Source organism: Saimiri boliviensis, chromosome 8, assembly GCF_048565385.1.
Source record: "Saimiri boliviensis isolate mSaiBol1 chromosome 8, mSaiBol1.pri, whole genome shotgun sequence".
Taxonomy (NCBI): domain Eukaryota; kingdom Metazoa; phylum Chordata; class Mammalia; order Primates; family Cebidae; genus Saimiri; species Saimiri boliviensis.
This window is the reverse complement of record NC_133456.1, coordinates 110,023,363-110,050,986: the sequence shown is the minus strand read 5'-3', so window position 1 is coordinate 110,050,986 and position 27,624 is coordinate 110,023,363. Positions and strand designations below refer to the sequence as shown.

At 44.2% G+C, this 27,624-nt stretch overlaps 1 protein-coding gene and 1 pseudogene across 33 annotated transcripts in view; one reads left to right on the top strand and one right to left on the bottom strand.

Moving 5' to 3' along the window:
- CELF2 (CUGBP Elav-like family member 2) overlaps nt 1-20,678 on the top strand; it is an 854,288-nt gene extending 833,610 nt beyond the window's left edge. For 13 of the 33 annotated variants that reach the window (XM_074405053.1, XM_074405047.1, XM_074405055.1 and 10 more), the window contains 4 exons: nt 5,514-5,711; nt 10,044-10,187; nt 12,941-13,112; nt 14,463-15,945. In XM_074405053.1, the coding sequence (XP_074261154.1) occupies nt 5,514-5,711; nt 10,044-10,187; nt 12,941-13,068 (470 nt within the window). In that variant the 3' untranslated portion in view covers nt 13,069-13,112; nt 14,463-15,945. Of the gene's footprint in view, nt 1-5,513; nt 5,712-10,043; nt 10,188-12,940 lie in introns of all 33 variants that reach the window. The other 20 variants (XM_074405050.1, XM_010341166.3, XM_039478523.2 and 17 more) reach the window with 5 other exon arrangements.
- LOC141585457 (putative uncharacterized protein CELF2-AS1) lies at nt 2,169-5,516 on the bottom strand (annotated as a pseudogene).
- Nucleotides 20,679-27,624: the final 6,946 nt, after the last annotated feature.

Here is a 27,624-nt window from a genome sequence, read left to right as displayed (position 1 = left end):
AGATTAGACCACTGCACTCCAGCCTGGTGACGGAGTGAGACTCCATCTCAAAAGAAAAAAGTAGGACATTTTCAGGTTGTAGTACATCCATTTATTCAGAAGCTCTGGGAAAAACAAAAACATGGACCAAGTTTTAGCTGACCATACCTCCCAAATGGGATGGCTTGTGATTAGCGTGGAGCCCGTGAAGTGGTAGCCCTGCGGCAGCCACAGTGTTTAATTCATTAGAACCGCTTCCAGCTTTGACTTTTCCAGCAGCCAAGTAGGAACCTCACTGCCTTGACCCCTGTTTCCGGTACAGCTCCTCGCTCTGACCATGTCCTTCACCTAGGTCGAGGACGTCTGTGCTCGCACACATCCCCTCATGCTGCTTCTCTTGCCCCAGGACCTAGTTCCCCTAAAACAAGGACTTTGATTTGACCGCCTGCCTGTCCTTGGTCTGAAGAGTAACAGGCCAGTGGGAATGGTTGTCCTCCTCAGCACGTGCTCATGACTGGTGTGTGTGTGTGTCCTCTTGTCTGCGTCCTGCCCTGTCCACGCTGCTCTGCTCTGCATTGCTGAGATTTTCCCATCGTACTCGTCAGGGACTGGAGCGGGGCTGTGTTGAATGGCAGAGAAACCATGAGTAGTTCTTATGTGGGGTCTTGTGTGACATACATTTTGCTTCTGGCAAGGACAACAGTTTTAAATTGTTTTGCTTTTTGAAATTATTTGCCATTGGGTTCGTATAAGTCTGTATAGTTCATAGAAAATGAAGAACATTTCTGGTTTCAAGTAACGCCTACTAGATAGTATGAACCAAGAAAATGTTTAATATTAAACCCAAAACCAGGCACAAATGAAAATCCATTCCTTATAATTGGAAAGGGTTACTAATGCAGAGCTGTTTTACAATCTCAGCATTGACCTGGAGCTAATATTTGCTGCTTGTTGCTAAATATCAAGAGTAAACCTTACAAGATCGAGTATCCTCTTTGAGACCATTCCTTCTCCACAAAGATGATTATACTATCAGTTCCACTGGATAGTTCCCAAAGGAAGTTGTCAAGCAGTGGTTATCTGGACAGAGTCAGCTTCTCAAATAGTTGACTGAGCATTCCATAGCACTGCTGTTAATCCCATCTCAGCAGCCATTATTTGTTTCCATCTGGAGAGTATTCAGGTTGTCTGAATAGAGCCAGCTCTTGCCCACCGACACAGCAGCCAGCAAGAAAGCAGGTCAATGGCTCACTAGAACCTATGTTTTACTTTCTTTCCTGCCCGAGGCCCTAACACCTCTCCCAAAAAAGTAAGTTTCTGGTCAGTAGACAAGCAGCTAAATTAAACTGTTTGAGTTTGATATCCTTTTTATTCCCTTATACATTAATGAAGGAAAGGGCTATAAAAATGAAAGAATCATCAACATCAAAAGAAGGAACACATGTGAATCACCATCGGTGTTCACCTCCGGATTTTTTCAGGGTTCCCTGAGCATGTTTTGTATGATAATACCTGAACTAAGGTGAAGAACATACTTTTTTGACTCAAGAGTCTGTCTCTGTTTTTATGTTTCAGTGTATGCCAAGTGACATCTCTATTTTTTCTTGTTTTATTGCGTAGGTCAAATGGCTGACTATATAGTGCTAAAATTATGACTGTTTTAAAAAAAAACACAAAAACAAAAAAACAGCTGTAGATGCCTGCTGAAAAGTGTCTATGGAAATATTTTCTGTGAAGTACAGAAAAGAGAAGATGCTCTGGGAATATTTTTGTGGCTTGGCACTATTTGCATTGTGAAATTACTGTTTTAGTCTGTATTCCTAATATGCATAAAGTTATACACAGCCCCACACACATTTGTGCCCGTAATAACAGAGGCAGGTGTATAAGTGACACCCAGTGTAGTGATCTTCATCTACCCTAGTTGTAGACATTTTATACTTCTCATTTATCAGCTTGCAGCTTAGAAGGATAATCTCTCATCTGTATAAAGGAAAACTTAGACACCAGTGAAGTGGTTAGAAATCTGTTGAGAATATTATTCCATTTTCTTTCTGATTTGGGATAAAACCTAGCAGGACAGCTTGCAGTAAATGTGATCTGCTTATGGCACTTGGCTTGTGATTCTACTTTTCAGTGTCATCTCCTTTGTTTTCCGCTTCCCCCGCCCACCCCCCACCCCCCAGCTGTACAAAAAATAGTCACGTTCATGTTTCTGGGTTAGTCCTTCAGTGTCATGTTAACAGATTCAGTCATCTCCCAGCTCCTGGGTCTCTATCGAAAGTTGAGGGCCTCTGGAGAGTAATTAAGCAGAAAGCACTCAGTAGTCACATTGCATCCCAGCCTCCTGATGGGCCAGGTGCAGAGGCCTCCCTGCTGTGCACTGCCACACCTGTCACTTGCTTCCAGCCTTCCTCATCTAAATAGCATGCACAGGAATGGAGATGACAGTAAATGAGAGGAAGTGGTCGATCCGTGTGGCCATTTCAAGGAAAATCCCTATTCTTTGAAGTGGAAGCATTTTATTCAACTTAACTTTCTTTACAGCTCTGCTTCTGTTATCCAGAGCTTTTAGAGCTAATCAGGTAGCTGCAGCCAGGGTTAACAAACACTATCTGTGATAGAATTATTTCATCTAGAGCACATCAGGTGATTCACAGGAACTGTTCTCAGAAGTGGAAGACCGCCTCTGATGGTTCTTCAAATCCTACCATGTGTTCAGCTGCTTTTCCGCCCTGGACCTAGGAACCACCTTCCCAGAAGTTCTTAGTTGTGGTTTAAAATATTCTCCGTGCGCTGGTACTTGTTAGAACTTTTTTGTTCACAAGGATATTTATATCATGGAGGTGGTGAGCCCTGGGCTGGAGAGGCCAGACCCTCCCTTTGTCCCCGGCACAGGCCCCTTGTGCCTCTGCATCCCTTGCTCATGGTGCCACTTCTGCCACCTCCCCCGTTCCCCAGGCAAACAGGGCCAGTCACAGCTGTCTCCTACATGCACGACCCTTCCAGAAAGCAGATGACCTCTGAGGTATAGTCCAGAGACACAGTCAGCCTCTGTGAAGTGTACCCAGGAGTGGAGGGTGTGGCTGGAATGTCACTGTCTGGACTGTACATTCAAGCCTCAGAATACCCTCTGAAACACCCATCCAGTATTTCAAGAGCAGGAAGTTCATTCTGCTTCTGTGTTGTAAGAGAAAAACATTCTTGACAAAAAGAGGAAAAAGTTCAAAGTAGAAAGGTGGTTTTCCTGACATGGATAATTAAAAAACGGCTGTGTGCAGAGAAAGGAGTTGGGGCCCAGTGGCTACTGCCATGAAATGCCACCCGTGTATCTGGCACTCTGGAGTAGCCAAGTCGTGGAAGCTGCATATCACAGGAAGGTGCCCCTGTGGGTCTCACGTGGCAGGGCCTGAAGACTCTGACCCTCAGCAGACAAGGCAGCATGGTGATGCGCTGCTCCCCACCCCTCCGTGGGAACTTGGAGGCATCCATCGAAGCAGAGCTGCCCTCTTCACCCCATGCTCATCTGGCATCAAGGCACAGCCAGAAGAACCTCATGCCCTGGAATCCAAGCAGAGTGGCAAGTCGCCGCTCCCCTCCCGCCAGCATTGCCTCTACACAGGCATCTGTGTTTCCTGAGGGCTGTGCCCAGAGCTTGATCATCTGTAATCCACAGCCCTGTTGACATCCTGGCGAAAGTGAGACCAACAGAACTGATCGGCGGTGCCCGGCCCTTCCCAAGTTATCATATGTACTCCTCTTACTTGTCGCAGAAAACACAGACGTGTCTTTGCATCACAAAAATACTGGGAGGTGAGGATGAAATAAGACCACTCTTATTTCAGGAAGAGAAAAATGACTCCCCAGCTCCTGGTGGCCACAGTAGCAGGAAGGTGACTGTGATTTGCTGGTGTCTGAGGGATCATTTAAAGCAATTAGAACAATCTGTGTAGATGCTTTTTGGACAGCACTTATGTGACATAAAAAGAGAGAACAGACCCCTTCATAGTAAGAAACGAAAGCAGACCCAGCCAGACTGCACCTGCAACACCTCTTAGCTGAGCCTGCACCCTGGAGGCTGTCACTTCTTCCTCACGCCATTCACACACTCCTCGCCGCCCCTGCTTGGTGTCTGTTCTGAGAAGCACAGGAATACCCTAGCTGAGGCACAATGACAGTCCTCCACTAGTAAGCCATGGCCCAATTCATATCTTAACACGTGTCCTTTTTAATTGAAGAGGTGAAGTTGGCCAAACAGAAGCACAAGTGGAGTAAACAGAACATTCCCCCGGCTCTGTTAGGGCAGTTGTGTGGCCAGGCGTGTGGCGGTCAGTCTGCTGCCGGATTCCCTGGTGTTTCCAGGCAGCCTACCTTCGCTGTCCTCCGTTCTCATTAGACTTCTTTCCTGTTTTTCAGTTAGTCATCTTTGCTGTTTTCATATCTCCAATTGTAAGATCTTCTCAGAATCAGATCTTTTCTTTAAAAATTGTGATCATAAAGGGATCTAGAGGTCATTGTGATGTCACTTCTTCCATTTCCTGAGTTCTTATGGAAGTTAGCACTCTATGAAGTGTTGCTTGCTTTGAGTCAGTATTCAAGGAAAATGTGACAGTCAGCAACCCCAGTAGAGCCAAAGAGCAGCCAGGAAACAAGGGGAGAAACTCGAGTCTGCTGGCCACCTTGCCATTCCCATCAAGTGATAGCCAAGATCCAGCCCATAGGCATGGCTCTGTCTCTGGCTGACTGGAAAACATGACACGGAGCTCTTTCAGTGGCTGAAACCCCAGTTGCCACTCAGGTGTGTGTGTGCTGCTGAAAACAGCACCACTCTGATTCTGAATGAGTAGCTTCAGCTCTGTGACTTTGGGAAGCGCCCACATTTCTTCCTGTGCCTCAGTTCATCATCACCCAGGCTACTTATTCCTAAGGTCCTAGTTCCTGACATCATTATCTATCTAGTGGTGGAGAAAGCCAGTTTTCGCACACTAGAACTCCCAGAACCGGGTCCAGTGGGTCCAGGAGTGCAGAACTTGTCCTTTCTGCCATTTCCTTACATGCAGCTTAAGGGAAAAAAGTTTTATTTCATCCTTTCCTCCTCAGCCCTGCAAGCCATCCCATAGCTCCTCAGAGAGCCCAGTACATGGATTTCAGTGTACAGATGTTACAGGCCTCTGCTCCTAAGGTGTTTTACATGCTCCTAGCCTCTGAGAAGCAAAAGGCTTTTATTTCCAAAAGATAACAATGGTACTTGCCAGTAGCACGCTGCATGGCATTTAGCTGTCTCATCTAACTAGTGCCACGGTACATTTGAATCACTGGCCTAGAGAGTCAGGGTTCTCATGGCTTAGGTCATTTTTCCCCATTATCATCATTTTTTTCTTCATAGTTTCATTTTTAATTTCCTGTCGGTGTAATTGTGTGCTAGCTGCATGTACTTGCTGTTGTACTTGTGTCAAATGATTCTCTAACTTCCTTTGGAAAGCACTAATGAATAAGTGCTGTTTCTCTTCTCTATTGTTGGGTTTTTTGTAAAGTTGCTCAAATGCTCTCAGGTATGGCGGCTCTGAATGGAGGACTTGGCGCCACAGGCTTGACGAATGGCACGGCTGGCACCATGGACGCCCTCACCCAGGCCTACTCAGGAATTCAGCAGTACGCAGCGGCCGCGCTGCCCACTCTGTACAGCCAGAGCCTGCTGCAGCAGCAGAGTGCTGCAGGCAGCCAGAAGGAAGGTAGGTGCCACCCTTGGCTCGGGTAGGGGCTGCAGGGCCCAGCCCAACAGGCAGTACTAGCCTCTAGAGTACGGTTAGCAGGTATCAAATTGAAGCCATGTCATAACAGAAAGCAGTTGTTCTATTATTCATGTTAAAAAAAAAAAAAAAAAAAAAAACTGAAAGCTGGATGTGGTGGCATGTACGTGCAGTCCCAGTTACTTGGGAGGTTGAGGTGGGAGGATCGCTTGAGCCCAGGAGCTGCGGCTGCGGCTGCGGTGAGCCATGGTCGTGCCTGTGAATAGCCACTGTACTCCCATCAGGGAACACAGACCCCTTTCCCTCAAACAAAAGCAAAAACCTGACTATTGATTTCAGTCTTTCTCCTTTGGTCTTATAGCTACCTTCTAATTTAATTCTTCATCCATCTTGTTTAGATGACGTTCTTGTCCATTGTGTGTGTATATACCAGTCTGACTTTGCAGATAAATGGTTTTAAATTTTTCCCCAGTTACATCTTCTGAAGGGTTATGGCATCTCTGCAGCTCTAAGTCCAGGAACGTTGATCACCTTTCTTACAATCCCCAAATATCCTCTGACTACTCACCCCCTCCCATAATTAAGTTCTTTAAACTACTCATTTCCCATAAATGATCTAATAGTTGCTGCCTACAGAAAATTCCCAGGGACCTCCCTCTCCCAAGTCAGCATAGACCATCAACTTTCCCATAGACAGAAACTCCTTGTTAGTGGAAGGAGATGGATGGCCACAGCCTTCGGTAGGTGAAACACTCTCTGTCCTGTGTTTGCCAGGATTTTCGAGTCCACACACCCCGTGATTATGTGGCTGGCTCTCGGTAGGCGATGGTTTCCAGGTGAATGACAAAACCCATGGTTAGGATTGACTTGGTCTTTAATTGGGGGTCTTCAGGGAAAGCAAGTAAGTGATTGATTACCTTGCTTCTCTGCCAGTAAAGCAAAATAAACTCCAGGAATTTAATGCTAAGAATAAATTAAAGCTAAGTATGAAATGGTTCATAAGTCCAAATAAGGATCATTGGTCATTCTTTTATTTGATTCTTCCTTAATTTTGAAGCTCCTTTAGAGCAAAATCTGCTAAATGATACTTATTTTCTTCTGACTTCTTTAGATACGGGATTTAAAAAGCTAGAATAGAGAAGTACTAAAGGAGATTTTCTTTCCCTTCTCTTTTACCCTCCCCATAGTTGTAAACTGCTTTTATCTGAATATTCTGACTTAAAACAAGTTGTGGGTTTTGAGAGAACACAGCTTAACAGATATTAATGTATTTTTTTGAAGGAAGGGAAAGATTTTTTTCTTTGTATAAATAACATGGAGATCACTTTTAAAATGAAAACTATATGAAAGGCTAAGTTACTTTTCATTATTTCAACTTTCTCTTTATTCTTAGCTGTGGCTATTGTAGGCTTTTGAAACATGCACAGGTTCAGATAACTGTGGTTCCCCCAGGCCTGTGAAAGAGACTCTACATCATAAACATCACCCGTCTTCCCAAAGAAAGGCCTGTGTGTGTTCCTTTTGTCTGTGGTCTGAGTATTGTGCTGTCATTGAGGGCAGAGAGCAGGATTCTGTAGGATGATGATATCCTCACGCAGAGGCCAGAAGGCCGGTTGCTCCCATGGTTTGAGAGAATGGTGGTCAATTCTCCATTAGAGGAGGGCCTTCCAGTAAACTATATCACTGTTTGGGATAAAGTCTGGACCCTGAAGCAGCATGTTTTGAGTTGCTTCACCTGAGCCCACTGCCCTCAACTTCCTCATGTTGAGTTTTAGGGATTACTGCTTAGTGCAGTAATTTCCCTTCTGAGATTAAGATAAAATCTGCCAAAATAACCATTGCCAGCTCTGGATTTAAGGGCATGGGTTTTCAGTAGCATGGTTTCAGGTTTTTTGTTTGTTCAGCATTTCTTTAATCATCTCCCACCTTCTCATCCTTCTCTTCTGATTCCCTTCTTACTCATTTAATATGTGTTCAAGAAATTTAAAACATCTTCCTAATATTTAAAATGTAATTTTAAAAGCAAATGATGCCAGGCAGAGCAAAAACTAATAATGAATTCCAGTACTAAATAGATGTTTAGATTTTCTACTCCACAGTTCTGTGAAAGGTCACAAGACCTGGAAGTCAGTGTGACGGATTTAGTCACGTGCCTGGAGTGGTTTCCCCGGACAGGAAGTGAGCCTCTGGTGGCCCACATCTCCCTACCACCTGCAGGAGGCGAGTCCCCTGAGGAAGGGGGACACTGGTGGCCTCATAAAGCTTTGCTCCTACAAACATCCCCAGTGCTTTATGCCAGATCAGGTGCCCTATGAGAGGGACAAAATATGAACACCCCAACAGCCAGGACCAGTAGTGAGTGTACCAGAGAATCTATCAAGTGACAGTAACGTGCACCAGGAGAAATCTGATGAAGGGGTGACTTGTGAACAGGTATGTCCCACTTCTAGAGGAAGAGAGATGACACACAGGTAAAAATCTCATTTTTTTTTTAATGTGTTTTGTTTTTTCCTCTTCATCTCAGCCACCTTACTTGCATACAAGGGAGGTTTTCCATATGAAATATTTGTTCTCCCTTTAGTATTAAAAACTTGAGGCATATACAAAACCAAACTGTTTCTTCGTGATGAAAAAATTGGGGAATCTGTGTCAAGAGACGCTACTGACATTTTCTAGGGAGAGTATCAGGAGCAAAAGGACAAAACCTACTTGTGTTTGTTTAGTGGTCTCTGTGTTTCCTCGGTCTCTGTTGGGCAAAGATACATTCAGCATGAGCAACGTTCTAGAGAGCTAGGATTACTCAGGCATACCCAATCATCTGTCATGTGCACTGAAACTGTATTTTCACCCCAGCTTCAGGAGGTGAGATGTGCTTCACAGTTCAGATTGGGGCCCAGTAACCCTCATTTGTGCATTTGGATCTTTTGTGCAGCAGGAACATGAAAGCTGGGGACAGCAAATCTGACCGGCAAACATATCGCCGAGGATGCACACACAGCAGCACTCAGAACATCCCTTTCCAGTGTTTTGGGTTTTGCATCTTTTCATGTTAAGTTTTGATTCTTTTAAAACCAGAAAATATCTGGGGACTCAAGGCCTCCCTGCAATCATGTCCCTTTAAAACACACTCCTCCCCATGGCCTGTAATATGGATATGTCCATGGAAATTGGAAGCAATATAAAAATTTACAGTAGTCATGAAGACCCACTTTTAAATGAGAAAGAACTACTCCACCTCTGTGGCTTCCACAGTTTGCCTCAAGAAGTTTTCTTTGTGAAAAGTCCTAACCATTAGGACAGTTTTTTGTGATTTACCTTGTCTAGGCAGGGGAAGAGGCTTGGTTTGACATTTTTACAAAGTTCTTTTTATCCCCATTTTAGTTTTCTTCATCTCACACACAGACCCCCTTCCCGCATCTAGGAACCCCAGTGTAGCTGTCCCCTGGGGTTGTCCAGTTCGGCAGGCAGGCCTGTTCCTTTCCTGTGGAGGCCAGTTGAGGATTCCTGATGTGCTGCAGAAGTCACCTCACCAGTTCGGTGAGCGCCCCTCCTTGGAAGACTCCATGCCTGGAATGCCCAAGAAACAACCAGCCCTTATCTCCCTCGGCTTATATTTCTTTCCTTTTGTGCTGCTTTTAACTTTCAAATGGTGCTTATATGGGTGGGGAAGAGTCAGAAGAGGGAAAGTGAGGGGAGCTTAGGAGCACATACCTCTGCAACCGGTGGAGCCAAGATCTTTTCCTTGCTGCCTGTATTTGCTGGGAAAGGAGGGTGGGCAGGCAGAGCTTGGCTTGCCTCGGTATTTGCCGAGACTCAGGCTACCTTCTTTCCTTGCGTCGACTCAGTGCCAGTCATTTCTCATAAAGATGATTATTAGACTGTGTGTTAAGAGACTTGGCAAATCAAAACTGACTAGACAACTAGGCAAATTTATTCTAAATTTTTACAATTTGCTTAGAATGCACAGAGCACCCTTTTTTCTTCTCAGAGCCTGTCTATACCTGAGAAAATATGGCCACCCAAGAGGTGACTGAAATGCATGCCAGGGGGCTGTAGTACCAGGGACTCACAGAAGACTGTCTGTGAAAAGGAAGCCATTCGTAGCCAGCATGTCTTTGGAAATCAAGAAAATCTGAAGGATGATTGCTTTCTTGAAAGTCACTTCAGCACTTTACACTTACCGATCTGTTTTGTTCTTTGTATTGAAAGAAAGCGAAATGCTTAGCCTACCTGTTGTTACAGTATTCCTAAGAAAAGACTTTGGAAACTAAGACTCAAGGAATACCTTACTCTGATTTTTTTTTTCCTCCTTAGGTCCAGAGGGGGCAAACCTCTTTATTTACCACCTTCCACAAGAATTTGGAGACCAGGACATTCTGCAGATGTTCATGCCTTTTGGAAATGTTATCTCTGCTAAAGTCTTCATTGACAAACAGACCAATCTGAGCAAGTGCTTTGGTATGCAAAAGAAACTAAGCTAGAATATTGCATTGGGCTCCCAAGTGAAGAGTCATGGGAAGGAAAACGTGACTGGCAATTTCAGTCAGCATAGGGCCTTCCCCGTGTGGTGGGGGGCTCTCACTCTCTGGATCCTTTTAAGCAGATTTGGGCAAACAAAAGGTGACTCTGGGAAATTAATGTCAATGCCCATGCCTTAGGTAATGTTCTAGACTATTCTATTAACGGAGTCTAACCACATTTAGCCCATCTTTCCCATTAATTCCTTACCCCTCCAGGTTTAGTACACTTCAGACACATGGTTATGGGCAACACCACATTAGGGGCTTATTGGCCTTGACAAACACTTTCACAGAAAGAAACCCACTCATCAGCCTCAACACACTGCTCATCCACGTTCCCAGGATGCACGGTTGACGGATCTCATGGTTACACAGCGCACTGCATGACGATGGGATCTGAAAGCCACAGTGGGGGAGTGTGAGACTGGCAGAGGTTGTGGGAATAAATATGGAGTCCAGGAGCGTGCAGCTGTTACCTGAGCTGCCATGTGCCCTTTCCTCAGTCGTCCTTGACTCTGCTTCCTGTGGTGGTTTTCACTCCCTTAGGGAGTAAGGGAAGCTCACTTCCCATACTGATGTTTCACACTGGGACAATAGCATTCATTAAATATATTCCTTGTTTCATTTTTCAAACCCTATTGGCCCCCAAAGCAGTTTAGAGGCCAAGATGTTCAAACTGTATATTACTTGACAAGCTCAGGGCCCAGTTTGAGCTAGAATATTTGCTTTAATCACTCCTGCAATTTAGTAATTCATGTCAGTGGGAGGTAATAACAGCATAAAACCAAGTTTGGTAGGGGCTAGAGGAAACACACAGAATTGAGTGCTATAAAGGAAAATAGCAAAGGGAGGGTGGTTCTTAAACTTAACTCTGGCTGGTAACAGGTAACCAGTCCAAAGATAATGTTTTGGCTTCTAAAACTATTATCATAAGATCTTTCTCATTTCTGCTATCACCCAGGAAGGTCTGAAGGCACCATCAAAGGACTCCACATGTCAGCCACTTACAGTCACATTACCCTAGTGGCAAAGCTGTCACCTGGAACCCATTATTAGGCTGCTGCTGTGGCAACTGTATAAACCCCTTTGTGACAGTAGAGAGTGATATGCAAATGAAATCATGATAGGATGTGTGTGTTTGAGCATGAGCCTACTTTAGGGAGGCTTCCCTACACAAGGTTTACAAGGTTTTGAGGCTGCCTCTTCTATTTTTCATTAACAATACTCTAGGTTTATTTGGAAGGGCATTCTGCTTCATGATTTAATATTTACTTCCTTGACAACAGATTAGCCAGTGTAAACCATAGCTATTAGTGTCAGCAGACAATTCTTGAGCATGATGAACTGGTTTCCATTGTTGTTAATCACTGTAGCACCCAGGTTGCCTGATGAGCCAGCCAAATTGCTTAGGGTTGCCAGTCATAAGGTAATACCCCATTCCTTCCTTCCTAGTTCTTAGCCAGGTTTTGTTATCCTTTGTCCATTTACATTCTCTAACTATCTTGCTGTAGACCCTGAGGGAAAGGAAAGTCAGAGCAAAAATCTCAGATCCCATTTATTAGGAATGAGACGGAATAAAAATTTAAACAGCCACTTTGCATTACGGCCTGCCTCTGAAAAGCTGACCAGCGTTATGCTGCATGCCCCTTTTTATCAGCTGAGAATGTACAGAAAGTCATGTCCTTTTCTTCCTCCTCCAGTTTGTCAAGGAATTTTCTCTTTATCTTTAATAGCAGATGGATGGAGGTGCTTAGTACAGAACCTTCTGAACAGCTGACGTTCACACCTAAAAGTAAATGAGGACAATAACTTCCTGTCACCCCCCTCCACAGCCTTGCTGCACCTCTGCTGCCACCGCCCAGTGCTAGAGCAGACTCTGAGACTGAGGTCCTCTTGTCTCTGGGTCTTTGCAGAGTAGCAGTAGTCCTTTTTCAAAAGCATGCCCTCCCTGCTGTTTTTGGTAGAGGTAGTTGCTACAGAGTAAGACATGGGGAATTCTCATCAGATGATTAAGCTCTAAGCCCTTGACTGTTTATGCCCCCAGACTTTGAGATTTCCCAGGTAGCAATTTACTTTCTGTTGAAAAGTGAGATAAGGAGAAAGGCCCAGCACTTCCCTAGTCTCCTTGGTCCCAACCGGTAGAGTTAACTCGCTAATTGATCCATCCTCCAGGCAAACAGGTGTGGGCTCTGTGTGACAGACCATGGAGAGCTGGAGTGAAGCAGGGGCTTGACAGGATCTGCTTTTCTCCAGCCATTCCCAAGCCTGCCTGTTGGCCTCACCTGGCTGGGACATGTGAGCCCCTGCAGCCCTGAAATAGTTATGCCACTTCTTGTATGAGTAGCTGAGTAGCATTTACATACCTGGGGTTCTCTCGGAAAGATGCTGAGAGACTTGAAACACAATGATTTCAGCAACTTCAGTAAATGGAACTGAATTCCCGCAAACAATTGTGTCTGACACTTCAGTGTTCTGGGGAGGGGTGTGTTCTTCGGACTACCTTTCAGTCTAGCTGCTCAATGGGCTTGCATCATTGTCCACTCATGGTGGACACACAATCAGTAGGGCAGAGCACTGGCGAACCTGTGGGGCTGCCACCCCATGCTGCCTCTTGAGCCCTCCCCAGAGCCCTGGCTTCCTTTTCTGCTGGGGTCCCTCTCCAGTCTGACTCCCACCCTTGGTGTTTTCCAGGTTTTGTTAGCTACGACAATCCAGTCTCTGCACAAGCTGCTATCCAGGCTATGAATGGCTTTCAGATCGGCATGAAACGCTTGAAGGTGCAGCTGAAGCGCTCCAAAAACGACAGCAAACCTTACTGATCCCAACCCCAGAGGCTCCCTGCTCTCATTTTAGCTTTCTTAGGGTAAGTCCCACGAGCCAGCCTGTCTCAACAGGAAAGGCAGAGGAGGACCACATTGCCAACTTTTACCAAGAGAGACGGTTATTTTTACAATAAGGCCTCCATGTCCCCACCCACTTCCCCTACCCAGTTTGCCATAATTAAAACTTGGCCTACCTTGTTTCTATTGAGTAAATTCCTCCTCCAGTTGTGCCACTGTATTCTCCTTTGTTTTGCAATTTGAATCTCCTTTTACCTTTTTCTTAAAATTTTTTTTGTTTTTGCTTTTTTAAAGAGAAGCATATACACAAATAAATGGCATCTTGAGAATTTAAAAGGCAAACAAACGCTAATGTGCAATTCTAACTCTGAAACCACTGGTGCCCCGAGAGCACTGCCTGGAGAATTCACCCCTCCTTGTCCGGCACCCGCCCCTGGAGGGAGGGCCCGGCACTTAGAGGTTAACGTGGTGGCCTAGGAGAGGGAGAAGCCAGGAGAAGCACTTACTCCAACCACACGTCTTTCCACTACATCGGCTTGTTTTACTAAGTAGGATTTTATTTTAGGGTTCAAAGAAACATAACATTTATTGGTCAAATTATTACACTGGTTGTCTACTTTGTTATTGTTTTATTTTAGTTTTTAGAAAGGATTAATGTACAAAAAGATTTAGAGATCTGTTTCTTAAAGCTACAGGGTTTAAAAAATAAAAATGAGTGAAAATACTTGATGTTTCTTGAAAGATAAATTTAATAATAATAAATAAATACATAAATACATAAATAAAAAAGAAAGCCACAGGCCTGTAAATTTTATTTGTAAAAAAAGCATTTCTATTTTTATACAAAATTTTTACTGCCTCAGAAATAATGGAAGTTATTTATTGCCTATTGTTAACTTATTGGGTACCTAAAGAGCAGTTCTCTGTCTAGCTAGAACCTTCTGAAGTAGTCTCTAGAGGAATTGTTCTAGGAATGGGCTTTTTTTCACCGTTGAACCCTAGACCTAAAGTTCATGCTTTATCTTCTCGTTGTTTGTATCTGTGTGATGATTTTGTTCGTAACTTCCATTATCTAGTTTACAGTTCAGTCGTCTGACTTTCCCCGTATGTCACATTTGTTGAAACTGGACCCTCTCCCCTGTCCCTCACCCCACAACATCCAGAATCCATCCCCTCTCACTCTCTCCAGATGGATTCTCTTGGGGTTTCATTGTGCTGTGGATAAAGAGTGTAAGAAATGCAAATTATGTGAATGGCTCGGACACTCCCTAATAATGGAAGATTTGCATTAGATTTTCTCCCGCACCCTTAAAAGTTATTTTGTTGCTGCTGCATAGATTCTGTGTAACTTTTTACTCTTGTTTTTTCCCTAGACATCTTCATGCCCGTTAGTTCATCGTTTGCCTAGCATGTCCCTGTGGCGTCTCAAAAAAAAAGTTTCATCGTCCCGTCATTGTTTCTGATGTCTTTCTGACCTCACATCATATTTGGTTCTCCTACTGACCTTTGATCTAGTTTGACCTTTGAAATTTGCATGTGACCTCATCTAGCTATGAATTCTGGGAAGTCAATGTGAAAAACATTGCTGCATTCATGCAAGACTGAAATTTATTAGACAAATTCATTATAGAAAAAACCTGTGGCAAAAATGTTTTTTTCTTATTTTTTTTCTTTTCATAAAACAGACTTGAAAGTATTATACAGGGATTGGCATTCTTCCCGGTCACTGGTAACAATAGCAATATGTGTCCAGGGACACAGAATGTTGGTTTCTAACAGACTACTTCCAAAAACAGTTTGAGAAAAAAACTGTCTGATTTTAAGTCTCTAGAGGTCTGTAATAGTTTTTACATTTTTCAGGCAGTGTAAAGTTTTTTGATAAGGCCATTTTAGGTGGCTCACTTTCTCATTAAGATATATATATAGAACCACTTTTTGTAGATTAGTATAAGAAAAATATTTACCCTGTTTTGGGGCAAATGCTACCTATTTGTGTCACCTTTTGCTGAACTCACAGTTAGACAATCCATGGTTTAATGCACATGAAATTACCTATATTTTATACTGTTTCAATGTACAGGAGAAAGGTTACTGTAAACTGTGTTATGTTGGTGCTTCTGTGAATTAAGTTGTGGTTTCATCATGAGTCTTATGGTCTTAATGTTCTTTGTTGATAAGACAAGTTTAGAATTGGTTTACTTAATACAAAAAAAAAAAAAGAATTTCAAAAAAAAAAATGTTGTTTGCTTAAAACAAATTTCATGTGAGGGAAAAAAAAAAAAACCTATTCCAGAATAAGTTTTGTGTTGGCTTGTGAAGCATTGATGTCATTTTTTTTAATTGTGAACTATTTAGATGTGTTTGTGTTCAGCAAAATGTGATCTGTTTTTTCTTTTAAAGAAAAAAAGTGAAAATATATAGTGCCAAATTCCAAAGGTACTTCCTTCCTAGAGCTTCAGTGTGTTTCTTGTGAGAAGTAATTTGATAACATGGGTATTTTATTATGTGTTTTGTATAAATCCCTAATATTTAAAAAAAAAAAAAAAAAGGTTAAAAAGTTTGTTAACTTGCTATCCTGTGGTCTTGTTGCCTGAAATTGTTATTGTTTGTTATTTCTCTGATGTTTTTTGTAAGACATTGTATAAGTGCCCATGTCCCACTTTTTTAACCACTCCGCACATCAGTGCTATGAAGGCAACCTCACCATGTATTTTCTTCATAATCTATGGAAACCTCTAAGGTGAGAAAGTTTTGAACTTTTAACCCTTTCTACCCAGAGCTATCTGGAATGTTAACATTTTCTACTGTCATGATTTGAGTTTGTTTTGGGGTGTTTCTAATTTGGATATTTTTCCCTGCATCTGTCCTCTAAGTTGTTTCCGATGCCTACTTTTTCTTTGGTTAAGATCCAAAAGAATTAAGATCCAAAAGATTCCATGAGGCCAATCTAAAGGGGAAAAAAAAAATCCTACACTACTTTTGATTATTTCTCATTGTTTTTTGGAAAAGAATTCCTACCGTGCTACTAGAATTCCTCTGGAGTTTTAATTGGATAAACCGAGAGGGAAAACGGAGGTGGATTCAGCACCTAACAATCCTGTATGCTTTTGAGATCACATTTAGCAGTGTGTCCTAGTCTAGAATATTTTCATATACTGTGTACTAAAACGACTTTGTGGCAGGATAGTCTTTTGAGGGGTTTGCTTTTGTTTCTTAACTACTCCTAAATACTGTTTCTAATCAGCCATTATGCTGGGGCGTCTCCGACCCCAGTAGATACCTCTGAATATACCAGGTGTCTGGAGTTAGAAGCCCATCGCCCTTTCCCAGCCTTCTTTTTTTTTTTTTTTTTAATTGAACGCATTTATAAGGGGACTGACCATCTAAGTAAAGCTCAGTTCTTTATCACAATTTACTGACCAAATACCTAGCACCAATTCCTGCTGCCACTTTTTAAAGTGCCATATGACTTTCTGTGAACAGGTACCTTGCTGTCTTGACAAATCCTAATGTCATGCCTACTGCCCCAACACAAACTCCAGCCTTCCTCTCTAGCATGCCCCGGAAGCTTCTTGATCTCAGCTCCCCTTCCATGCTCAGCACCCTGTTAGGATCAGTGTGTGTGGATGTGATAGCCCTGGGATGGAAAGGACTAGCCTCTACTGATGCAAAAAAAAAATTAATAACAACAAACGTTTCCTTCTTAAAGCACATGCACTTACAATGACATGATTTGTATTATCGTCACACGTGTTTACTACTGCTGGGGCCTTCCTTCATCCTCTGAGGGCTATTTTGTACTTCCTGCAGCAATCAGCTTAGTAACAACAGTTACCACATCTGTCTCTCAGAGAACACGGTGTGTGTCGACACATACATGGAAACACAAGAGCCCACCACTTGAATTTCTAAGACTATTTCATTCTGAAACTCCTTATCAATTAAATAAAGCTCAACGAAAAACAATTTTGATTTCCTTACTGAAGCAGATGCCCCTCCCCATTTCCCTCTCAACCCACCTGCATGCATCTCCCCCAGAGGAAACACTGAGGGCAGGGGACAGGAGGCTCAGGACCAGCACTCCCAGTCGAGTGTTTCTTCTGCACGAGTAACCAAGAGAGGACATGAGGGGTAAAGTCCTTTTTTGCCCTTCTCTAAAAGATAACTTTCTCCTTCAGAGACAAACTGTCCTTCTATCCACTTGATCTTTTAGTATCAAAAGGACAAAGCTGCAAGGGTGCAAAGGGCCTGTGCCAGAAGAAAACACACAGGGAAACTGCTTTTTTAATCAAATGTAGAAAATAGTTATTTGTAATCTAAATTAGAGAATTGTGATACAATGGCAGTCCTCAAAGGCTTAATGAGTTCATCTTTCTTTCACCATAGGGGTTAGAGTTCTTTGGCTTGTGCTACTCTGGAATCATTTCACTGTTTGTTTTTATTATCTTAAGTGCTAATTAAAAAAATAAAATTTTAAAAAAAACTTGTAGTTTCATTACCTTTTTGAATAATGTCATACAAAAAATGTATTTGTGTTTTTTTTGTGCTGTGAGAATTGATGTTTATAGATTAATAATCATTTTGTTTAGAATTACAAACTAGTTTTTAAATATTGTCTGAGAAAAGCCAAAGTTAATGCACCCTAGTGGAAACTGTAAGACCATTTGAGTATTGTTTGTTTTATTGATGCATTTGGATTTTGTTGTTTGATGGAATTTGAGCCAAAAAAAAAAAAAAAAAATACGCAGGCTTTCCTATTTCTACAACTGATTGTACTTACGCATTTTGTACCAGTGGAACTTTTTATACTGGAGATTAAAAAATGGAAATTTTGGGGGCTTACTCTGGTGGGCCCCTGACAATGACTGATTTCAAGTTTGATTTTGGGTTGATAGAAAGAAAGTTGCTTTTCTTTTGAGAATTAAAAACTTTGGCTTGATTTCTTTTTTCCCTTTGCTTATATCTAGCATTAGAATTTTGTCTTAAAATAACAGCGGTAAGTTTCACTTTTTATTCTGTATTGTGCAGTTACACAATAAGGTAATTAGATTTAGAAGTACTCAGTCACTTTAAGTGGATAAATGTATTAGTTAAAACTTTAGGGTTTGCTTTTTTGCTGTTTAGATCAAAGTTTTTTCTGATTCTTCTGTCCTCATTGTGAACATAACCGTGTAGTTGATACAGTCAAACTTATTTTTGTAATGTATGTTATTGTGTGATGCAGTTTTTTGCTTCTGTCTCCAATATTAAACCATTTTCCTAATACTTGTTTCTCTCTCTGCGTGTTGTATTGTTGGTAGTCATTATGTGTTGGTGATACATCTACACACCTCACTGTTTCACGTATCTGTTTTTTTCTCTATGTTGTGTAAAAAGATACAGTCGATTCCACTTAAGTGAATATCTGATTTGGGAAAGGGGAAACTGCACAACAGCCACCTTTGATTTATGTACAACCGCCCACTCGAACTCCTGCTTCCAAGATTTACACACTTTTTTTCTACAGTTCACCTCAGTAACTGCCTACGGGGTTGGATTTGCCAAGGTGTTTTGCAGTCTCTTGACCACACAGGTTAATTTCACCTTCTCTCTCCTCCCTCATGAGTCTATCCTTGCAGTTCTTAACATACATTCCAAACTGCTGCTGGGGTTTCCTCTATACCCACGAGGCCAAAGCCACATCAGTACAGTTAAACTCTTCATAGACACTAATCACCTTTCTAAAAGAGGTGAGTTCTCTAGGCAAGACAAATAAACTTAGCTGGTGAACAGAAGATGTGAAAAGGGTTAAACTTAAGTCTATTTGTTGCCATCAATCAAAAGATATGTATAGAAAAGTCATTTAAATTATTTATTTCTACAAGCTAATTGAATCCAGGAGCAGCTTTAATTATTAACACTAACGGAAAAGAAGTATTTCCAAGGGCTCAAACAGAAGCCCTACTCAGTCTGGGGGGCGGCGGGCACGGGGAGGTCAAGTTTCTCACATTCAAGTTGTCTTCATAGTTTACTGTCCTTTTCCAAACACGAGGTAATAATGCCATACGCATTCACACACTCCCTTCTGGATGAACATAAGAGCTCAGAGTAGGTCTCATCACCACTGTCACCCCAAGGCCAGTTATCAAATACTGTTCCTTCTATGCCCTCACAGACTGAAGCCACAGGCCCTGTTCTGCCTATGCTCAGGAATCTGATTGCTCTTAAAGTGCTCTTACAAGATTCCGTCGATGTTTGCTCCCTCTGTCTTATCTCTCCTTCCACTATTTTCAGACGCACAAGCTCTGTCTGACTCAGGCCACCCAGCACTTGGCAGCCTTCCTCTGGGTGCCAGTGAACTCTCTCTCCCAGTAGGTGCTCAGGCTCTTTACCCTCTCGTTGCAGCAGCCCCTCTGGCCCGAGATTGTATTTTCTAGTCTGCTTAACAATAGAGGGGACTGGCGAGGTGGAGGAAGGGAGGCTCCCTCCCCAGGGCTGGCTGCCTCAGTGATGCTGACGCCACCAGCTCCAGCCTGCACGGATGGAGCTCACTTCCTGCCGCCACTTCGGCTTTCAGTCTCCTCATAGCCTTCAGCAGTCTGCCTCTGAAAACACACTGCCTACATTAGTGGGAAAGGATGGCTAAGGGTGTGATTTCTTTGTATTAGGGAGGTGGGAGGGGGATGTTGGGAGGTATGGGGGGTGACTAAATTATTTCCAAGGTGTAAGTGTTTATTTTTTAAATCTAGAAGTACATAGATCCACCTTTTTGGCACAAGACAAAATACTCATGCTAAGCAAAGGAAGAGAAAGACAAAGCCAGTTTTTGTTGCTCTTCTAAGGCAACAAATAATTCTCCAAAGAACGGGATGAAAATGCTAGTTCCTTTATGCACTTATGACTATCAAGTTGGTCCCTGCTGAATTCAGACCCATAGTTTTGAGTCGGCATGACCCTGCTGCAGTGTGAACAAGGTTATCAGTTTGCCACGCACAGACCACTTTGTATTGCAGCACCGTCAACACCCGCCCTGCTGATGGAAGCCACACAAGCTGCCCAGCCCACGGCCGAGGGGCTCGGACTCTTAGCTAGCAGGCTAGGACACACAGTGAACATAAATGTACTGTGAATCGTTCCTGATAAGTGAATAAAACATTGTGACCAAACAATCAGCTTATTCACTTATCAGGAATCGACTGTTCTGCTAATTTGCTGTTTTTGTTTTTTCATCTCTGTTGTAGTTCACTATTTTTGCTGTGTTCTGTTTTCTCCTCTCATGCTTGGGCAAATCACTGGGAATATTACCTTCATGTGACCATGAAACGTTTATATTGAGTGAAAATGATATCTTAACAAAATCTATGCACTTGCTATCAGGAACACAATACTGGATGTGTCTTATATATATTGAACTATATAGTACTCGATTTCTTAAATAAAGCTTAAGAAAGGACTTTGTTGTGTGTAAAGTTAATGTGATTATTTTTCAAAGCAGTGTTTCTAAGGTATTTTTGTTCTTTTAAGTCTTGAGTGATACAGGATATTTTTCATTAAAATTATATCACTGGCTTTATGACTTAATATTCAATAAATTGACTTTGGAAACAAAAGTTCTTCGTAGTGCATTTTAGCCAAGAGACCTCTGGAAATCCATCCCCTGCCTCGGGACCACAGCGCGTCTCTACCCACGCACCATGGGTGGCAGAACAGAGCAGTTCTTTCATGGCCAAAAAGCCCACTAGGAAGTGCTCAGCATCCGCCCCAACCTAGAAAACCCAACTGCTTTTCTGGATGTGATCTCTTTAGGCCCAGAAGAAAGGGGACCAAAGAGAAAGGCAGATCCAGGAATAATGCTGGTTTGTGTCAATACTTTGCCAGAATGATGTGACACTGAAACCGTGCCCTGCTGGAGAACAATAGCTGCCCTATTCAGAACCACAGAATGAGAGTCAGCGAGAGAAGGCATTTGATCATTCAGGATGAGAAGGGTAATGTTTCAAAGCAGTATGTGAGAGAGAGACATCCTATAACAGTTGCAGAGCTTAAACGGGAGGCCTGCTGCTTGGCCCTTTGATGGAATATTTTTGAAATTTTTCCTACAGGCCATAAGTTTGAACAGAATGGCATTTTCTGTTGGATTCCTTTTTTGCTTCAGGGTTTTATGTTGGATTTGTTTTTCTAGCTTAATGTTTGATTCTAAGAAAAAGTCCTTAACAACTTCTTGCAAGATGGCACAAGCATCCTGATCCTTTATAAAGCAAATCTTATTCATCCCTGGTAATGAGGGACAGAAAGAGCAGTTAATGAAAACCCACAGATAATCCAGAATTCTTCCATTCTCTGCCTTCTCCCACCACAAACCACCTACTCATAAGTTTCTCACAAAGAAAGAAACAAACTTCTAATGAAAGTGTGGAAGCAGAGAAAGAGCCAAGAAGCAGGAAAAGGCAGTCAAAGTCAAGGGCCTGGAGGGGGCACCTGCTGGGGCGCCTGGGGTGCTTAACACTGGCAGATCCGTCATCCACGAGACCTGGGTGCGGGTACCGAGGAGCTGCCTGCATGTAGGGTGCCCCTTCACAGAACTCCCTTGCCAGTCAGGCACACAGCTAGAAAGCCCCCCTCTGTAAAGAGCACACGGCCGAGGGCATCATGGGTAGGAGCATGCTGAGTTAGGGAAGAAGGAGTAAGACCAACATAGTCCCCTGTTGGTCTGCAGCCCTGATTCTAGAGTCCCCCATGTCTCCCTAACCAGGGGCTGCATGCTGGGAGACCAGCACAGAGGGACAGGTTGAGGCAGCTGGAAGTCACCGCAGGCAGGAGCTGCTTTCTGAGTAATACTCCCGTTCTTGTAGCCTCTCTCTACAGTCAGCAAAGCAGCCTGGCACCAGCTTCTACATTCCTGCATCAGAAGGGTGTTTAATATTAAACTACACATACAGTGTTCTCCAACTGGTCACTTAGAGCTGAAGCCGCACATGAGAATCCCCAGTTGTGAGATAACTGGAGGACCCGTCTCTCATGAAGCTGCTGGTGACATGTATAGAAAGTTCTCAAGTGCATTCTCTGGAAAGCCAGACTGCCTCAGTGTGAATGCCAGCTCTACCACTAATTACCTAGGGAACCTCTGTGCCTGAATTTCCTCATTAGCTCAAGGAGGGTAAAAATAATACCTAACGCATGGGGCTGTTATGAGGATCAACTAAGCCAATACACAGAAAATGATGTGCTCAAGGTCCAGGGTGCTGTGAGCGCTCTCCAAGGCTGCAGGTGAGTTGGAGCAGCCATGCCTACAGAACTCATCTGTGCCAGCCTGGCTGAACTCACCTCTGCTGGCCTCTGGCTTCTTACCTTCTCCCGGCAGGTATCCATTTAGCCACCTGCAAAGAGCCCCACAAAGCTCCCTGGGTTCCCTGGGGAACTGTAGACAAGGTCTGACCAGAAAGCACAGCTCTTCCAGCAGAGCTCTCTGCACTGACAAGTCCCAAACAGACCCCTTTCAGAGACACTGTCCACTGGCAGCACCTCCCCTTATAGGCTCACACACCGCACAACTCCAGGAAGCCACCAACTCAACCCACACTAGGAAAAGGAAACCAATTCCTCACTCTAATCCACCCCTTCCTACCTGGATCTTATTTAGGCATCCCTTCCCCAAAAGAAAAGCCTAGCTGTCCAGTTTGGGCCCAAGGCAGGAATCACAAGATCACCTCTAGATTTGCCTATGACAAGCCTGTAGGTTCCAGGCCCTTCCAAGGCAGAGCGGTCCACAACAGCAAACTGAATCAGTATATGACCACCTCGGGAAGAACAGAGGTCAGGCTTCTGAAACTGCAGGTGCACGGATGCAGCCAGGCAGAGAGCACTCGACCCCCACCCTCACCCCCATCCTCACCCTGCTCCCAGTTTCACAAATGCACTCTGCTTTGGTTTTATTTATTGGTGATCTGTGCAGAAGTTTGGAAAAGTGATTTTACTACTGAAAGCACAAAGATGAAAAGCCATTGCTTTAGCAGAGGGTGACTCTTAAGAGAGACTCACCATTACCTAAGCCCTGCAGCAAACAGTTACCGTCTTTGAGGTCATTCTCCCCCTCCCTCCTCTCTCTACCTGCTTCTGTCTTCCCACATTCTTTGAGATACCACAGAATATTTGCTATTTATTGTATGCTGTTTCTATGTCACAAGTGTCTGTCTCCTAGCATGACTGTGAGCTTTCTGAAGGAAGTGACTGTGTCTCATCCATCACTGGGTCCCCTGTGCCTTGCACAGTGCCTGCCATTTAGTCAGGGTTCAAACACGCTGGATGATTGAGGAGACTCCCAGAAGCAGCAGTGACCATGCTGGGGCTGGAGAAAGGGCCTCCTTATTTAACTGTGGATGGACTCAGGAGGATGGAAACTGGAGACGTCCTGCCAAAAGTCAGGAGCCACAACAAGGGGGCCTGGGGCATGGGTGGGAACAAGGGAGAACCACTATGGTGAGCCCCCTCTGTCTGGTGGCCCCAGAGGTCCTCAGCTAAGGGGCCCTAAATGGAGGACTTGCCTGCAGTGAGGTCAAGCCACCTCAGATGCCCCACCATCTCTTTCTGCACCTCTCAGGAACATTTTATATCTAGACACTGCCTCTCGACAGAAGTTTAATATCTCAGAGATAAGAAGAGCCACAGAATTAAGTATACATGAATAGAACACTGTGGAGACAGGCGCCTGACTCAGGCAGTCCTGAGAAGCAGATCCTCCCCCTTCCCTGATCTCCCACGGCAGCTCCTGTTGGGCCCGGCAAGTAGGTGTCTGCGGCAAGATGGGACCACACCAGCCCGTCCTGCACAATGCAACCCAGCCATTCACACAGCCATGGAGAGGCACAAGGTCCCCACTGCTACAGGGATGCCATTTGGCAGCAGGCACGCAGGACATAGGCTTGGATCCTAGTTCTGTGTCCCAACACATCAATAGCTACCACGGAGTGAGAACACATACCACTAATCATTCCTCTGTTCAAAACACACATTAAAGAGCCACCTCACAGAAGATGCTGGGGCAGGGCCATGGGTGCACAGTTAACACATCATACCCATGCCTCTAAAGTCTGGCCATAATTAGCTTCTCTGCCAAATGCGGAGAAAACCCTTCAAACAGGTAAGCAAGTGGATGGTCCAGGCAAACCTCTCTCCCTGCACAGCAGACACTGCATCCCAGGGTGCCCGCACGGATTGTGCACTCAGAGACAACTCTATGGGACTCCGCCTTGGCTGAGCTCACTGTTGCTCAGACTCAGCATCGCCCGGGGGAGCTTAAACGGCTAGCCTGGGGAGGACAAAAGACAATGGGAGACAGGGCAGGGAGCCCCCTAAAGCTTCTACACACCGATGTCTTTACTGAGGCCAGAGCTGACCAAAGTGGCCCCACTGCTCCAGTCATGTTCCCCAACCTGCCAACTATGGCACATTCTTCCCCGTCTACAAAATGGGATCCAACCAACAGCTTCGCATATTTAAAAACTATGAACTGAAACATGCTGAGTGCCTTCCCCTCAAGGAACACAAAGAGGCTGGGTAGCTGGGTGGGGTAACTGTAAGGGAGGACAGGGCCTCTGTGGGCCTGAGGGACAGGGGCTCTGGCAAGAGAAGAATGCCCTGCTGAGCTGATGCTGCAGTCACCCCCACCTGGAGCTCCAGGAATCCATGCCCCACAGCCCAGTTCTGCCCACCTTCCATTCCCCACTCGCCTTGCCGTCTCTTGCTGTCTTTCATCCTCCCCCAGGACAGCTGTTTAAGCTCCAGTGGGGTGATACGGAGTCTGAGCAACAGTGAGATCAGCCAAGGCAGTGTCCCACTCACTGCATCGCCCCTGCAGGTGCCCCATTTGGCCTCTACTACAGTGTCAGCACATCCCTGTTCAAAGCCTCAACTTCCGCCCAGTAGCAACAAACTGTGGGTGCCCACTTGCCTGCCTTCCCTGGCACATGGCACTCTGCAGAGACAGTGTCAGCAAAGGGGAGATTCCCAACTCAAGTCCCCTGGCCCTGTGATGAGAGGATCACGGGCAAGCAGCCCCTCACGTTGGCCAGAGCAAACCAACAAGGAAATATTGGGGATCTGTCACTTGAGAATGTGATTATAAATATATGTCACACACCTCTACAATTACAACCATCCGAGTTAAAATCTGAATAATTCATAAACTTACAGTGTGGTATGAATTTGGAAACACTGATCTGAAGTAATGTTTTCCATACTTTATTCTACAGACATTACCCTGCAAGATAATCTATGGGGAAAAATGAGCTTGGCAGCCAAGAAGGTGAGAGGAGTGCTATTAACCCAGTCCTCCTGGAAGCTGCCCACATGCAGTCCCTTAGAAAAGCTGTGGGGCAGCTCTGCACCCTGTGGCAAAGACCCACCCCATTCACCCTGTTCAGCCAGTGCACACTGCGTTTTCCTTCTTGGAACTCTGTCATCTTGTGATACCTCTTAACCGGAGGGGTGAGGCAGTGCTGTAGGGAAGCACATGGACTTTGGAACAACGCCCCTGGGTTTGACCATGGTTCTGCCACTTACTAGCTTGCACCTGGAGCAAGTTCCTCAGTTTCATCATCTGTGAAACACAGGACACCAACAACAGTACCTACCTGTATGCAAACTATTCATAACAGCATTTACAACACAATCAGTTCTAGAGCAGTGTTTATGAACAGCCAACAGAACTAGCATCCTAAGGCACACTTTGGGAAACACTAGTAGAGAATTGGAAGCCCTATAGAATTCTGGAGACATCATCTCTCCATAAGATTACAGACTGGTAAAAGAAACGGTATAGAATTATGACTCAACATGTTAAATCATGAACAAGGAATATGTGTGGACTCTGGAACCCAAAGAAGGGAAGGAATTGCATTTTTGGTGAGGAAGGCTTCAGGAAAGAATCTAAAGCCAAATTGACAGAAATCCCAACACAAGCAGGATTTCACCAAGCCGAAAACTAGAGTATGACTGCGGCAAATACAGAGTAGGTGTGCAGAGTGGCTGGGGACAGCGAGCAGCCAGATTTGACTAGAGTGGATGGGAGCCAGAAGACAGGGTAATGCACTTCACTGGAAACGCGGCTGACATTATGTTGTTATGGGCCCCATATTCCAAATTAGGGACCTTGAGATTTCAGTCTACAGGAAATATGGAGCACCAACATCAAAAACAACCAGTCAACCAAGGACGGATCAGAGTGGGAAGTGAACTGAGTAGAGGAGGAAAACACTGGGCTAGGAGACATGTTTCAAGGAAATTAAACCAGTTCAGGTAAGCAAAGAAGAAAGAGTCAGTCAGACCACAGAAGGGGAAATCGGGTTAAGAGGTATATTTCAAACACAGCACAATATTGGGTGTGACATTTAGAGAAAGCAGTAACAATAAAAAAAAAAAAAAAAAGGGTGGGGGGGGACGGGGCAGAATTAGGAGTGGGAAATGGAGAAGCCCAAGGCTATAGCAAAGGTCCTTGAGATGGACACAGCAGTAGCAGCAGCATGTCCTGGGAAGCAGTGGGTGACAACTCGGAGCTCATGTCAGGTTCAAATTCATCCTGGTCTTGTTCCCAGGAGGTGGGGCCAGCTAAAGATGTGGGCAGCGTGAGTAACTGCGTCGGAAGGAGTTATGGGAATGCTGGGCCCACCCTGCAAGAGTGTCAGAGGGGAGGAAAGGCCTGTACTGAGCATCACCTACAATAAGATGCAAGGTGGTAGCATTTAATTTCTCCCCTCCCAGAAACGACTCCACAGTGGTACTCTGGGTGAGCCAAGTCATTAACATTGAGACTCCAGATCCCATTCAGGGACCCATTTTGCCCTCCAGAGACCTTCCTCCTCTAACCCACTTGATCACAGATGCCCGAGATGTCTATCCAGAGGAGTTGGTTTAGTCCCTTCTCTCTCTTCCACACAGGCCAGAAAATTGCCAAGCTCTGTCTTCATCCATGAAACTACATTATGACATGGCCACTTGACACGAGAATACACTGACATAGCTAAACTTACAGGCTACTGTGTTTTCAACATTTATTTTCTTACCAGCAATGATGCTCAAATACTTTCACCCTATCTCTAACACCCTTTATACTCTTAATCACATCCTCAGCCTAATTGCATCCTTGGGCTTCACTCAGGGATAAGGATAAAGTTCAGAGACGCATTTTGGGTCAGCAAAGTCCATTGTGCACATTACTTGAAAATTAAAAAAAAAAAAACCACACACATTTTTTCTTGTTGTTCTATATCAAGATGGCTGCATCAAAACCACAACAAAAATTTCCTACCCAGAGCTATGATTCTTTTCATCTCCACCTGGATCCATCGAATCTCCAGGTAGTATTAGCTTATCTAATTAGCTGCCTTCCCTCTCTTGCAGCTGAACACCATACCCAGTGCACATCAGTCATGTCCCTGTGAGAAGGCCCTGTTCTCTTCCTGCTGACGTTCCACTTTGAGGCTAATTGCCCCGGCCAAAAACAGACATCTGCTAGTGTGACCCTGAAATACACTGCTGCCTGGTGTTTTGCCCGCCAGCTCC